Source organism: Python bivittatus, unplaced genomic scaffold (assembly GCF_059951505.1).
Source record: "Python bivittatus isolate LINGU-HERP-01145 unplaced genomic scaffold, Pbiv_v1 ctg000410_np1212, whole genome shotgun sequence".
Lineage (NCBI taxonomy): Eukaryota > Metazoa > Chordata > Lepidosauria > Squamata > Pythonidae > Python > Python bivittatus.
The window spans coordinates 11,219,550-11,236,208 of NW_028277067.1; the positions used below are offsets into that span (position 1 = coordinate 11,219,550).

General features: G+C 40.4%; 1 protein-coding gene across 3 annotated transcripts in view; it reads right to left on the reverse strand.

Annotated features, from left to right (window-relative positions):
• The window catches only part of CALCOCO2 (calcium binding and coiled-coil domain 2), a 34,969-nt gene that overhangs the window by 17,682 nt on the left and 628 nt on the right, over positions 1–16,659 (reverse strand). Inside the window, exons 2-3 of one of the 3 annotated variants that reach the window (XM_025166822.2) lie at positions 5,863–5,998; positions 855–1,068 (exon numbers count right to left, since the gene is read on the reverse strand). In XM_025166822.2, coding sequence (XP_025022590.1) covers positions 855–1,052 — 198 coding nt within the window. In that variant the 5' untranslated portion in view covers positions 1,053–1,068; positions 5,863–5,998. Of the gene's footprint in view, positions 1–854; positions 1,069–5,862; positions 5,999–16,581; positions 16,605–16,659 lie in introns of those variants that run through there. The other 2 variants (XM_007428487.4, XM_007428488.3) reach the window with 2 other exon arrangements.

Consider the following 16,659-nt stretch of genomic DNA (forward strand, 5'->3'; position numbering starts at 1 on the left):
ATCTTATGTGAAATTTATGTTGGAAGAGGGAAGGAGAAATGATCCACATGGCCCTGTTGGTTTGCTGCATCCAAGGAGGGAAGAAGGAGGGGGAAAGCCTTCATCTTTCCAATTACAATGAATAGGAAGAAATTACCTACACTAGCAGCAGGGCTAGAATCAGGTCCCAGCAGTTTTGAAGACATATGAGGAAAATTATAGGGCTTTCAGAGAGCAAACTTAGCCCTAACACATCTTTTCTATCTCCTCTGCTTTGGAGCACCATTGGGAAACATTTGTCCTGGCAAAATGTTTAGTCTGCATATCAGGGAATCTGTAGTGGCATAACCTGTCATTCTGCTGACAAACCATCTTCCATGCAGCACTTAGAAGAACTTTAAGTCTCTTATTTTGGTCTCTGGATTAGTTTAGGAATTCTCCCGCAAAGTGGTTTAATAATAATACCCATTCACAATCTTTGGGAAAGGAATATTCAGCACTTGACCAACTTATAAATCCTTGAATTTTGGGGGAGATGCATAATAGATAAATGTCGGCTTGGTACCAGTTAGCAGAGTGAACAGCTGAAAATGGTATAAGCGCTACATGCTACAAAAGCCATATAGTTTGTTAACAGCAACTGAAAGTTAAACGGAAAAAAAACTTACATTACCTTCCCTCTTGTGTAATTTCTTCTTGACCTCAAGATATGGATGTCAGAGAAACCTAAAAACCATCAAATTTTTCCTATTTCTCCTAAAAACTGAATTCTTTTCTCCTGATGCCTTTATCACAAGAGATCAATAATCCTATATCAGTTCCAATGCCCATGTTTTACAACCCAAACATCAGTGTATTTTGCAATCCAAACTTACTCTGAATATGCCCACCCAGTCCTTCTTGCGAGGTGTGAAATGCTCGGAAAAGTTATAATAGCAAGTTATATCTGTTCTGGGAACATAGAATTTTTCTATGTTTGCAAAGACGACTTGAGAGAAATGGCAGCTTTCCAAGAAGACAGCAGAAGTAGGCGGTTCCTCCAAATTATTACATACACATAACATATCCTCCATGGTGAAGTCCTTAGTCCTGTACAAAAACAAAAACAAAACCAAAAGAGGGAAAGAGGGAAAGAGAAAGAGAAAGAGAAAGAGAGAGAACAAAGGCAAGGACAATTAAAAACTGTTCTCATCAATCTTGACCTCATGATGCAAAGTTGCACAACCCCACTTTTCTTGGAATGTATGAACATCTTAAATTTCTGTATTGGCTGTAATTATTGAAAAGAGCAAGATACTGTACTGTACTCCATATTAAGATGAATCCACAGTGCACTTTAAAGTATTAGTAACCCCTGCTATCCACTTAATGATGTATTACTAACATTTTAAAAATGCTGATTAAGAAGTTATATGGCATTATGTAAAGTGGGTTCCAAAGATTTCTGACCATCACAATTGTCCCATGATAAAGTGCATAAAAGTGACTTTCCTATGGAATATGATGGCGTGATAGCAAATTCTAGCACTGTTAGGGGCAACATCAAAGTGGAGGAAGCAGATTTGATTCATAAGACATAATCCAACCAAAGAGACTTGCTTAGGAGAACATCCCAGTGAATTATGCCTCATCAATTCTTCTAAAACTAATAGCAAGCTCAATTTTTTAAGAGTCACTCCTTATACAATCAGAATGATACTAGCCGTGTGCATAAGAGGGAAGTAACAGCAGGCTTAGAGATATGAAGTGTCAACAGATACAGAACGTATTATCTGGGGATGGAATGGAAAATGCAAGGGGAGGGAGTAATGATATCAAATTGAATGCCTCCAGTGTTTTGGATCAACTCTCAACAGCCCTGGCCAGCATGGCCAATAGCAAGGAGTAGATGTAGTAACCTAGTATTCCTAAACAGCTCCATGTTGCTTGCCCCAAAAAAGATGACCAGGGAAGAAGACATGGCTGAATGGAGCAAGTGCACCTGTTTAATGTTTGGCACTGCAACATTCTATTTCATTACCCATAAAGTGAAAGGTTGAATTTCTCAAACATCCTTTCCAGAACCCCCCTGGATTTATACCTCCTACCCATCTTCTTGTCTTGATGTAGCTTGTCCTTTCTGGGAGACACCTTTACCTGGCATTCCTTATCTCCAGCGTGTAGGATAGGACTCCCTATGGTCTTACTCACAAGTATTTAGGATATCATAATAATAGAATAATAAAGATGAATAAGGAAACTGTAGTGCCAGCTCCTGGCCTTGTAGCTTTTAGAGAGTGTGATTAGAGAAATTGGTATGATTAGGAGTAGGATAAAAAACATAAATCTACAATTTAAAAACAACGTTATTAAAACAAGAAAAAAGAAACTAAAACTTCCCTTTTAACTTTACACAATCACATGCAAAAGTAATTAATGAGAAATGAAATAAAATTTCATTTGGCTAAAATTCATCTCTGGTTCTTTTATTACCACCATTCATTGGAGCCTACATGCAACTCTAATCAACCTATGATTAGACTGATTTTCATATGCATCAGTAACATGAATGATAGTGATTCCTACTTTGTCACAATGTTAGCCCTTTAATTTATAATTAAATGTACTTCCTTGCATATATTTATCAACTCCACAAGATCAGACCACCTTCATTCAGATCTGTTATATCTTTCCCTTTCCTCTTAACTTTACAGACTCATATCTTTTTTCATTCCATTTTTGCTCTTTACCATTTACTCCTCTTATGTTCCAAGTTGCAATTCTCCTAGTCATATTAGACAGGCCTCTAAATATTGATCTCTGGTGTCCATAATGGCTTGAGTCAATTAAAACTTTCACGAAACACTTTTTAGTAAAATAAAGTGTAGCTTAAATTACCTGTTGTTGCACCTGTGTCACATCTGGCATTCTCTGCTAACAGTAAGGGTAGTGCCACTCAGATTGAGCACATTTTAGCCAGTATGCCACAAGCACAACCATAGTCCAGCTTACTCCCAATATGGTTATAGTATCCTGTGCAAACTAGACTGTCTGGAGCTTATCTTGCAAGCCAATGTACTATTACTTGCATTCCTCAAACAAGGTATACACAGTGTACTGACACATTCAGGATGCAGCATTTATAAATCTAAAATGTTTATAACCTACATCAATAGATTTCAGGGTGGAGTCAAATATAAATCAGAACAAACCAGCAGAAATAAAAGTGAAGCTACATGAACACAGCAGGCTGTACAATCCAAAATAAAGAATGGGTTAAAGCAAAATCAGGTCCACTAAGGCTTGGAAGAATGCCTAGTTTTCACTTGGCATAGAAAGAAAAACAATATTGGTGTCAGCATAGCTTCCTTGGAAAGAACACTGAATAATGGGGAGACCACAGCCAAGAGGGGTATTTCTCATTTCCCATACTGATATACCATTTTGTGATGCAGACACAGACCACTCCCCTTGCCCCCACCCCAGCTTTAGGCAGAAGTGCTCCTGTCAAATAGTTGCTTCTGTTTCCTTCAGAGCTGTGCTGATACTTAACTAAAACAGCACTAACCAGGCAAATCAGGAAGTTAACATACAAACACAAGATTTGCAAATTTGGATATAATTTTAAAGGAACTTAGGAAATAAAGCCAGTATTTCCCCCCACCCCAAAATAGTCTGAGAAAGGAGAGCTTTCAGAGCAGGAATCCTGTTAGCTAGCAGCTAATCAAAGCTACAACTTCCTATCCAATTCTATCGCATTTAAGCAACATTTCCTTAGGGTGGGATCACAACTGTGTTAAGGGAACGAAGTGTCTCTAGTCTCTTTCACTCAATAAAGTCATTGCTTATGGTAGATAAGCTTTTTGGACTAGGGGTACTTTTGGAATTTTGAGAGTATACCCACAAAATGAATCAACCTCAGGAGATGTCCTCTTCATGAAAGGCTACCTAAGCCACCACTGATAGCCACAAAATACCCATTAACCCCTCCTTTCCAAATGCCTGACTGGCACCTTTGTGGAGCCTAAAGATATTCCCCTAAATAAAAATGATCCTGGAATCTGCTGCTTTGCAGCATACCACCTTATCTACTTTTTTTAATTTAGGGAAGCTGATGGATGCCTAGAGGGATCATACTGCATACCTCCATCATTGGCCAAACCTGAGGCCCAATGGAAAATAAATACAAGTTTCTCTCTGATGCTCCAGCAGAAATGTAATCAAGCCCTCAACAGAGCAAGAAAGAATGAGCTCTCTGCCTGAATGGTTTTCTTGTAAATTCAAAACTATACCAATTCTAGGAAGGCAAGAATACAAGCTTGGCAGCTGGTCTTCACAGCAGTAGGACACCAAGCCAGACATAGCTTCTCCTTTCAAAGTATGATGGAAAGGGATCATCAGTGGGAAAGCTAAGTTAAACAGATGGGTTTTTATGCTTTCCTTGCTTGAGTTGTGATTGCTACTGATGTGGCACAAGTATATTAACTTCCATAGAACTACCATTCATATTTTTATAGGAAAACAAAAAATGAGAATCTACACAACTCTGGATGACACAGATTTATGGACAGTACATCTTGCTTTTACATTTTTACAAAAGAAGAAAAAACATGCCTTAAAATTATCTAGACACTCATGTAAGTCTCCTTGAGCAACAGAGTCTCGGGGCACACAAGTTTATACAACAACCCATTTATTAATAGGGCTTTCAGTAGTTTGGATTTAACTGGGAACAGGTACTTTGGAAAGTGCAGGAGCACAAACAGCATTGCCTACAGGTTTGTACAGCTGTAGTGGAAATCTCTCTGCACCAGCTGAGTAATCCTAGAAAAAGATGTGGCTGCTTTAATGAATTACAGACAGGTGTTGGTTTGAGTCCCAAAGCTCAAGTTCAAAATCTAATTCAAAGCATAGCATAGTCTTACTGGTTAGTCTTTAAAGAATCACAAAACCCTCTGATGATTTTTTGTAAGTTAGTCATAATGAAGACATGCACAAGGTTGGATGGAACTGGGATGCTGCAACTGGGGGTCGGGGATGGGGGTTAGCTCTGGCTGGGATTACCAAGATCTCATTTAGCATTTTCCCAGAACACAATAGCTCCAAGCAACATGCATATCAAATTAAGCAACTCCATGAAGTTTGCCAGAAATAAATTCCAATTCCAATTTCCCAAGTAACAAGTAGCTGATTGAAGTTATTTATAGGAGAAATCTAAAATATGGTAAACATACAAGGGAACGTGTGCCACCAATCTGGAAAGGAGGAAAAGTTCCCAATCAATTTAAGGGGTTTCAGGTTTCTGAATTACAGTGGTTCTTTCGTTGTTGCACCTGGAATTTGGAGTAAAGAGCAATGTCCTTCTAATAGTCATTACCAGAGGAGAAGTGCCCCTACAAAGAGAAGAAATTCTTAAACACACTGAAAAGATATGTTGGCAATTGTTAATAGTAGCAAAAGAAGTGTTAGGTCAAAGCTGTTTACTGTTGAAGTGTGCTAATGCGCGTTCATTACAGTATTCCTTTTTATTAAAATAAATAGGAATTTGTACAAGTTCCCATGGATTTGCACCCTGATGCTCATTAGTCCACACAACTGCACTGTGATTTTTCACTCAGCTTCCATATTAGGTGGGACTGACTCTGGTAACAGAAGAAAAAAAGCACTAATACCCATATTCTGATAGGTGGAGGTCTGCTTTTTGGCCAGTAAGAATGATGAACTGCTGGACTGTGCTCAACAGGCAATAGAAACAACTGCTCTGACAAGGGCTGCATAAGAGTTGGGAAAGAACCCCTCCCTATGATTTGCCCTCTCTCAATACATGCAACCCTTGCTGAAGCACGCCAACCCTATTTTAATGTTGCTGCTGTTACTAATTTTAGCAAATAATAAGCAACGTACCTTCCTCAAATGTTTTCTCTTTTGCCTCTGCTGCTTAGATGTCTAGTTCCTGTTTTACAGTACTTTAAGAGAAGGAGCCTTTTATACCTGAAGTCTGTGCTGCGGTGAAGATCAGTAATGTGATCTGCAAATGAAACTAAAACCACAAGGGCTTAAGATGAAGCACAAGTCACAAAGCAACATTTCTTGGTAATGCAAGTAAAACTAGTAGAGGCATAGCTTTGGTCTCAGCAGTTTCTCCCAAGCAAGAGAGATCCCTTGTTCATTATGGATAGTTGAAGATTTTTTTTTTAAAGCCATGGGCGCCTGCTGCTCAGTCTTTGGGGGCCCTCTGACTGACTGGAGAAACAGGCCTCCCTCTCTTGGCCCTGTATTATGAGACAAATCCCCATTCCAGCATTACACAGCTTTATTCACTGAAAAGAAGGCAGCTTTCCTCTACCCAGGGCCCCCTCTATGTATGCTGGACTACAATTCTCATCACCCAAAAACTGGGCTGAAGATGACTGGAATAACCTACACAGCTGCAAGGCACTAGGTTGGGACAGGGTGTTCCAAGGAGAGTTACCTCCATGAAGCAGCTCTTAATGACCCAAAAGAATGGTCAGGAACAATGGGAGAAGACATTACATTCTGGTAGTAGCAGCACACAGCCCTTCAGATGTTGCTGGATCATTATTCTCACCATAAATACCCAGGGCGCACAGGACAATTCTACACCTCCCTGCTGCTTTCAGATAACAACCCTGCTACAACATATAATGTTGCCAAGTTCTGTGCAGCAGTGATTAAATTTCGTCAGATGATGACCTATGCCATAAACTAGTCTTAATGACCATCTAGTTCATCATACTAGGGTGCTCTGTAATTTGATATAGTCTGCCACATACTAACCTTTATGCCCCCCTACACCCATCTAATGCTCCTATCCCTCCTTTTAGATTCCTTTGAGATATATATTTTCTATTTTATATCTTTCAGCTTTTTATAATTATATATATATTAGACTTTGATGTATTTTCTATGTTTTCTAATTGACTGTACCCCACCCTCCTTATGCAGATCTTTGACCGTAATATTTGATTTGATTTGAGGTTCAGTTTGAGATTGCTGATCATGCTCCCCATTTATTTTTGATTGTATATGCTTTTTAAAGCAGCGAGTGCAGAATTCAGGAAGCAATGTTATTGGGAATCTGATTTTCAAACAGGCGTCAGAAAAGAGATCAGGAACTAACAAAAATACCTCATTTCAGTTTAGCATTGAAAAATTCCTTAATTCAATCATACATTTACATTTCTGTTTTTTGTTTTCACTTGGAAAGAAAATATAACAGACAATGACTAATGTTGATTTTTTAATGGGACAGAGTGAGGAAAGGTGACATTGTTACTGCTTCCCTGCACCTCCAATTCTTTATTGTGCTTGGTGTTTGTAAACCCCTTCCCTCATTCTTGCAGTTGCTTCCTCCCTACAGTGTCAAAGCCCCTTCCCCTCCTTCTAATTCCCTCTGCAGACTGAGAGCTAAGTCAATAATAAGAGCTTTGCAGAGGAGCTACCTGCCCTCCAAGCATGATCATGTCACCTTTAAAGCTAAACATGTAGCACTCTTACACCCAGGAACGTATCCTATTGGGGAAGGAAGGCACGACATTCTTCCTTCAGACTACTCAGATATGGTTGCAAAGTATTTTGGAGACAAGATTACTTGTGTTCATGCTGTCTTACGCTCCATGTTGGCAGGAGCAAGTAAGATATCAGGGCAATGCCTTGCAAGGTAATCTGAGATTCTTTTGAGCTTGTGGAATCCAAGGAAGTGGGCAGGGATCTTGCCAGCATGAGCTCTGCCTCCTGTGGGTTGGATCCATGTGGGCTGGACTCCTTCAGGCAGCCCTACCACCACCAACTGAAATGGCCCCCATACTGCTGGAGCTTACTAACTGTCTATAGATAAAAGCTAGCTGCACAGTGAGAAAATGTTTCAGAAAATTGTTTTTTTTTTTAGAACTAAAGGCAGTACTGTATGCTTATTTCACTTTTCACATGCTAGACAAAAGCCACACCCTCTTTAGCAATTGTCTCTATTGAAGCCACTGTATGGAATTACTAACTGTGTCATAAAGCCATCAAACAAGTTCTACCTGCCAAAGAGCAAGACACAGTTGCAATCTGGTTTATTGCTCTTACTTGTGCTTGTCTTAACAGAGCTGTGACATGCAGAAATTGAGCTAGATGTTTCTAACTAGGGATACAAAAGAAATTCAATATTAATTGCAAGGGATATACATTTTTGCAATCTACACATACATAGACATGCAGTAGCATGAACTATCTGTGGCATGTGATACCCAGCAACTGTAGCGACAACATTTTACAATCATTATTTTCACATTTGTTTAAAAAACAATTAGGAGGATTATTTCCCCCTGTGAGTTTCTCATCTCTTCCTCCTCATTTTTATATAATATTTGACAATGTCATTCTAGCTTGCCAATCTATCACTGATAGTGGGCTGGTTCACATATATAGAGCCAATGTGGTATAGTAGATAAGGAACTACACAAGAAGCTAATCTGTGCACTGATTAGACATGGTCAAAGCAAATGAATCACCAATATTAACGCCCATTTATGGAATCAAGATACTGGCCCAAACAAACCTCTAGCGACAGTGTGCTTAAGTAGTTAAGCTACAGCTAAAAAGAACAGTATCAGTGGTCAAATAAGGTGTGTTTATCTTGATCCTGGGTGAGGTTATGCTTTTCTCATCTAGCTGTTATTATATACATTTTTTTCTCAAAATGGGAACCTGGAGGAAAAAAAGGGAAAATCCAGAAATAAGTCCCTGGATTTTCCCATTTGTTTTCCTAAAGTTCTCTTATTTCCTCTCTGGACCTTCACATGTATACTTTTATCTGAAAAGGATATCATGGAAATCAGCAGAGACATAATATTATTACAGATGGACATCAGAAAGTTTGGGAATGGCAGCTGAGGCACGTAGCAAGTGCAGTATGAATTATCTGATGCTCTAAGTTTTATTCTGGGGCTGAAAAAGCCTATAGTTTTCACTGTAGTCTCCTACTTCAAATAGTATTTTTCTTCCCAGTCAACCTAAACCCTTAGGTATAGCTTACAATCACAGCTACATAAATCTGTGCCACTTTCATCTGTAATTATGCGATTATGAGACTAATTTGGACTTTTTCTTTGTGCCTTCAAATCAGATTTGATTTCTGGAACTACATGGACAAGTCCATGCAGTTTTCTAGGCAGCATTTTCAGAAGTGATTTTCCATTGCCTTCTTCCTAGGACTGAAAGGGAGCGACTGGCCCAGTCACCAGCTGGCTTTGTACCTAAGACAGGACTGGAACTCAGGTTTTCCCACTCAGTCTAGCACCTTAACCACTTAAGAACCATAGACTGTTGTGACAGGTGGGGATTGGGGAAGGTTTTTATTTTGAGGTGGTGGTGGCAAGATCTCTATTTGGGGGATCTTACCATCAGTCCCTTGCCATGGCCAGATCATTCCCTGCTGTCCTTGGAATTCTCCCCAGCTGCACTCTGGGGGGGGACAATGGACCTATCTGATCAGTTTACCCCAAGTGCTTAATGAATCCTGCTGGGTTTCAGAAGGAATTTTTTATTATAATATTTTTATCTGACCTTTATTTTGTTCAACTCAAGGGGAGCACATACCTAATGCTCCCATAACAATAATCCTGCGAGGTTGGGTTCGGCTGAGAGAGAGCGACTGGCATAAAGTCAGCCTGCCGGCTTTCATGCTTAAGGGAGGACTAGAACTCACAATCTCATTTCTAGCCCATCAAACTTGGCCACTACACCAAGACTGGAGTTGTTCCTGAAGCTCTGGTGCATGGTTTGGCTGAGACCTTAGTTGCTGTCTGGAATGAGGGGGCAACAATGGCCTTGAACTGAATTGCACCTATGTGGATTCTGTATGTGCGTATATCCCAGAGAACCTCCTGGTTTTCAGAGGAACTCTAGGTAGTAAAGCAACATACAACGCCTAGTGTGCTGCTGGAGGAAAATGCATCTGTGGAGAACTGAATGGCAGCCCTCTTTAAGGGGGCCTGGTCCTTCCTAGGTAAAGAGGAACCTGTGGAACATTTATAGGTCCTCATAGCTGTGGGTGATAGTCTAGATATCTCTTAGATAAAATTGTTTGGACTGGAGTTAAACTTTGGCTATGGAGATCCTGTGGAGCTGACTGAGTTGGTTAGCTGGAAAGAGTTGGAACCTATTAATCCTGATGAACAGGATCCTGCTTGTGTCTTCAATCCACATCTCTTCTGGTTAGTCAGTGCCTCCCAGAAGACATATAGATGGATTCATGCAGTAGTGACACTCCCCCAGATAAAGTTGGTGCACAATTTGGGGGTCCTCTTGGATCTCAGCAGTTGCAGCTAGGAGGGCCTTTGCACAAATCCATCTTGTGCATCAATTGAGCCCATTACTGAACTGGAAAGCCCTGATCATGATCACTAACACTCAGGCTTCCCAGTTGAACTACTGCAATGTGCTCTACATGGGGCTGCCCTTGAAGAACATTTGGATGTTGCAACTGGTTTAGAATGCAATGGTGCAAGTGGTTTGGGGCACCCCAGGGTACACTTATTAATAGCTCTGATGTATGAGTTGCATTGGCTCCCAGTCTTCCAGATGAAATTCAAGATACTGGTCATGACCTATAAAGTCCTACATGGCATAGGGCCAGATTATTTGTGAGATCACCTATCTCCAATCTTTTCTGCTTTGTACCACCAGATATGACAGGGTGGGTGTCAGCCCCCTTAGGTAGACCAGAAAATCAACTCCACAGAAAGACTGGAACTATACTTTGAGATAGACTGTAATAACAGAATCCTGCAAATCTGATTGTGCTATCCCTCCCCTCCTTCTTATACCCCAGTGAATCAGAGAGATATTTGCCTGAGTGGAATATTATTTTACCAAGACTTAAAGAATATTTCAGGACTCCTTGCCTAGGTAATGGTTCTTGCATATTTCTGTCAAGGTAATCTTTACTCTCTACAGTGGGCCTTCCAAGGCCCTTTCTTGAAGCAACATCCTCTTGTGGGACCCAGGAGACATGTCTTCCTTGTTGCAGTGCCTACTTCATGGGACACCAGACTTCTCTTGTATTACCATAGACCAGAAATGGAACAAGTCTCTCAGAGCTCTGATTAAGATGATTTATTAGAAAGAAGGTTAAAGTAATAACACAAGAATTCTAGCAAGTACTCTTTCAAATGAGAAACCTATAGGTAGGCAAATTAAGGAGGCATACTTCTGATTCTTCTTCTTGGCTCTTTTGATGTAAAGAGAAGGAAGCTGGCGTCTTTTTGAAGGTGGGGCAGTCTGCACCTACCGATTGTTTTAGAAATGGTTACTAGACTCCTTATCAGTCTGAGAATCAGCTCTCACCGAAAGGCCCATCTTAGTCTAGTATTTTGTTTCTCACAATGGCTAACTAGATAGCTTTAGGGTATTCACAAGCCAGATAATTCCCCTACAACTGGCATTTGTATGATGGTAGACTTCCTATCCCTGAAGTAACACTTGAATCTTCTAGACTAGTAGCACTTGATAACCTGTCCTCCATAAATCTATCCAATTCAGTCCCACTGCAAAGCATCCAAATTAGTGGATATCAGCACATCTTGTCATAATGAATTCCACAGGTTAATTATGCATTGTGTGAATTGTTCTCTTTCTCCCTGCCATGCATGGTTTTATATACCTTGGCCATGTCCCCATTCAGTTACTTTTTTCCTAAGCTAAAGAGCCTTTTCTAATGAGAAAGGCATTCAAGTCTCCTTATAATTGTAGTTGTCTTCCTTTGTTTTTCCCTATATCTATATATTTTTTCAAATGAGTTGACTAGAACTTATGCATATTTCAGATGTGACTGAACTACAGATTTGTATAAAAACATTAGTGTTGGCAGTTCTATTTTCAATCCCCTTTCTAATGCTCCCTAGCATGGACTTTACCCTTTTCACAGCTACTGTACATTTACTTTAATTAAAATTTTCATTTTGCTATCCATTATGACCCCAAGATCTTCTTCCTGGTTAGATACAGACAGTTCAGACCTCATAAATGTTAAGTATATGTGTCTATGAGAAATTAAGATTTTGCCCCAGTATATATCACTTTATACTTATTTAAACTGCACCACATTTACAATTTAGTTGACCTTTTCCTTAGTTTAAAGAGTTCCTTCTGGAGCTTCTTGCCACCCTGATTGGTTTGTTATCATCTACAACCTCAGCCAGTTCCCTTCTTAACTCTGAGTCAGTTGATTAATTAACAAATTTAAATTCATTTGTTCCAACAGAGATCCTTGAGGGAGTCTACTTCGTATTTCCCATCACTGAGATACTGGGAGCACTTCCACGCCACTATAATTTCTACTCTTTAATCCCTGAAAAGCTGCCTTCATTTTTAATCTTGAAGGTAGAAACCTAGGGGAGACCTGAACTGAAAAGGGAAGGAGAAATTAAGTGTGTGGTTGCAGCAATGGGAGGTATTACAGGATATAGCTCTCTCCCCCATATTATTTAACATCTAAATGAAACTGTCACTTCATAAAGACCTTTACACACCTCTCTTCAGGAACATAAAAAGTCCACAAAATATAATTGAAGCATACACCACTTAAAGAAATACAGACAACAGCTGCACTCCCACAGAGACACTCCCAGAGACACTCCACCTAAAACCCAAACCCTTCAATAAACAGAAAAGAACTGTCACAATACTACAGGTAAAATGGGACTTACAGTGGGGATTAATGGTGGCTTAGGCGTCTTTGAAATAGTGGAGAAGGCATCACAGTGGTATCAGTGGCTGGCAGCAAGTGCTGGCTGCCCAAATTGCCCCAGATCAAGGAGGGAGCGAGAAATCAGCCCATTTGGTCTTCGGATGGCCCTTCCTTGAAAGCTAATCACAGAGACAGAAGCTTCTGCGAATGGCTTTTGAGCTGAGCAGCTGGGAGGTGGGGGATCCATCTTTGTTCGCAGTTGTGGCACAGCCTTTATATGGACACTAGAGCCAACTGAACCTCATTTCTAAAGCACTTTGGATTTTAACTATTTTTCAACTTAAGAGAGACCTTCCTTCACAATAGATAAGTAATTCTTTTTGGGCTTATCCTTATTTTTGGGACTATATTCTTAAAAGAAGAAATAGAGCTTTAATTTGAATCTGATTAATTCGCAAAAAGCTAGATGAAAATTAGAATTTAAAAGAGACTTAAAAGTTATTTATAGTGAAAAGGGAAGATTTATTTGTTAGAAGTTTATTTTTCTATGAAACTTCATTTGCAGTAACGAGGCTTGATTTTTCCATGGGACAGTTTTTTGTTTTGCTGGTTATTGGTGGTACAGATGGAGAGACAGCATCTTGTATAAATAAGCCAACATTATTTTGCTCCTGTATAAGAATGACTTCAGTTTCTTCCAGAAACCATGATGTAAAAACGTGGCCTACCACTGTATGTACAAATGCAGCCCACGTGTTCACCTATAATGTTTAAGAGCATCATTGGAATGACAACTTTGTTTCATCTAAGAACTACAGTAACATGACTGTGGTATTATAATTGCTACCATTTAAAATGCTCAAATAAATTATTTATCCTCAAACTGCAGAAGCTGATGGGAGGTGAAGGAATGAAGCTACAAGAGGCTAGCACACAATGCATTGCTATCTAGTAGATTTGTGACAAAAATGAGAGTTTGAGAGCTGACTACACAACACTAATTCAATTTATTAAAAGAAAAAAAAGTATGGTCATTGATAAAAAAAATGTACCTACATAAAGAACACAGAAAACTGCCACACCTTAGTAGATATTGTTGGAACTGTAAACTGAAAAATCAAGAGAACATTCAAAATGCTCCAGTTAATTATGATTTGTTTTGTGGCTGTGTTCAGTTAAAAATAAGCCACATTTTAACTAAGTTTTAGTAAATCAACCTTCCCTGCTTTAAAACAGATCACTCTAGCCCCAAATCTCTTTTAAAAAATAAAAAATAATATTAGCAGATATCTCAATTTTCCTTTCTTAAAAAAAAGCTGTCTATTTATCGGAATCTAATCTTGATATGAACATCTACTTTGATTTTCTACCACTCCAGCCATGAGTTATGGGGGGGGAGGAATGTCACAACTTAAATTCTTATGTATTGTTTAACATACTGCAACTGATGCAAATTACATAAACACATTCTGTGCAATGATATCACTAGGCATAACAAGCTTAAGTTTCCAGTCTAATCACAGCCCTGGGATTTCCTGGTAGTCTCCCTTCCAAATACAAACCAAATCAGCCAAGGTGCTGCCACATGTGAAGATTTGCACGCACATATTTGCTCAGCCATTGTTCAGGTGCACGGCAAACCCCACTTTGAAGCAGTTACTCAAATAACAGTTCATATATACTATGATGGTTTATTGTAGAAAAGCCAGGACTTAAATTTGTATTTAAAGCTTTACATTAAGGGTCACTCTCTTCCAGGCACTCTTTTTAAGCAGGGATGGGCAACCTTTGACCCCCAAGAACTATTTATGTGTCTGTGGAGTCCCCTCTGACTATGATGGCTGAAAACTGAAGGCACAAGAGTAGGGAACATGAGAAATGAAGCATAAGCTCTTAAACAGTCATACAGGGAGTCCTCGCTTAACAACCACAATTGGGACTGGAATTTCTGTCACTAAGTGATGTGGTCATAAATCAAATAATCACATGACCGCTTCACTTAGCGACCACAATCCTGGCACTCCCAATTGCCATTGTTATCTGAGAATCACAGGTTGTTAAGCAAAGGGAGTCCCAGGTAAGGAGCATGGGGGTGCCACAGGGAGATGAGGGAGGCCCTGGAAGGAAGACCTCATTCTCCAAATCACGTGCCCCATTTCCTCTCCAAATTGTGTGTTCCATTCTTGCGATCCTTTGGAAACCTTCTGATCTTCCCCAGATCTTGCAAGAATGGGCATGCTATTTGGAGAAGGAATGGGGTGCGTGATTTGGAGAATGAGGTCTTCTGAATCACCATGCGAATGGGGCTCCTGCCATTCTCCAAATAGTGTGCCCATTCTCATGAGACCTGGAGAAGACCAGGAGGTTTCCGAAGGATTGTGAGAATGAGACATGCGATTTGGAGAAGGGATGGGGCACGTGATTGGGAGAAGAAATGGTGTGAGCGGCTTGGAGAACAGCACGAGTGGCCTCAGGAAGAAGGCCTGGCATGGCCAGCAGTTGCCTCGCATATAGTAGCATCAGGCCAGGTGAGCTTGATCAGCAGCGGGAGAAAAACTGCAAAGGTCAGGTGGGCATGGCAGAGCCTGTGGAGTGCAGGGTGGTGGGGGCAACTGGGGCTTTGCACAATGATGCTGGGATGGCTGGCTGTGGTGTGGGGCTTCAGGTGGCATTTCTGAGTGGCAGCAGTGGCGCTGGGGCTAAAGTAGAAGCCTGGGGAGCGGTGGCAGCTGGCTGAGACCGCTGAAGGCCCTGGGCCTCCACTTCAACCTCAGCCCCGGCACTGCTGACTAGTGCTGCTGTGCAGGGTGGGGGAGGTAGGCGGGTGGGGGGAGCTGCAGTGCCCCTGCAGTTGTTAAGTGCCCAAATTTTGATCACATGACCATGGGGGCGCTGCAACAGCCGTAACTTTGGGCATGGGTAGTAAGTCCATTTTTTCAGCATTGTCGTAATTTCAAATGTTGCTGAATGAAAGGTCGTTAAGTGAGGATTACCTGAAACAGTTAAAATATGAAGAAAACCTAAATTCACTGGAAACCCAGCTCACCTATTTGTGTTATGGACCCTATCCACCATGCAGCCCTCACCATCACCCTTTCTTTTCTTGGGCTATTAAATGGTACAGTAGTCTAATATGCAAATACAAAATATGGAACATCTTTCTAAATATGGAGGAAAGAGTACTGGGAAGGCAAATTCTCCATGAGTAGATGCTATGAAGAATAGGGAAAAGCTGGTGACTTTGGTCATACACAAAAATGTATGGTGGGATACTCAACAACAAGACCTGTTCACTCATTATGAAGCTGAAAAGTTGACCAAGAGCCAAGTTAGACCTAAGCAGTCTTCAAGATTATTGCAGGGAAAATATTGAACCATCTAGCAAGAACTCCTTGGAAGATGAGCAAGGTACAGTATGCATTAATCCAATGATCTATAAATATAGAAGCCACAAAGTCCAATCTGAGGCTCTCTCCACCACATTCTCTAATGCTTAGGTATGATTAAGGAGCAGCAAAAATAAACCTATGCAATTATGAAACTTGATGCTAGATTTATCAAGGTACAGTATTGTTTCAAACCCCATTCCTATGAGACTATCTTCTACTGATTCAAACAATTAGACTAACCTAGCTTGTTATCCTGACAGGTAGCAGTTTCCTACTGATTGTGGCAAACCATTCCCAGCCCTACCTGGAAAAGGCAGAAGATGAAACAGGGCTCTAATATGTGCAAAGTAAATGCTGTATCATGTAACCTTTGTCTCAAAGATTCGTCTCAGCCCTTTGGTCACTCTTACGGGGAAACCTAGGTCAGTTAAAATAGAAGCAATAAAGTGCAAAGGTTGCATCATAATACTGATATGCATTACAAGACTTCTAACATGCAACATGCATCTTCTCCACGGCCTATCTACATTTTGCACATACTTCATTTTCCGGAGCTGCCTTCGAGGATTTCGCTTGCATGCGCGCGTAAAATTCATGGGGAGGAATCAAAGCAACAGC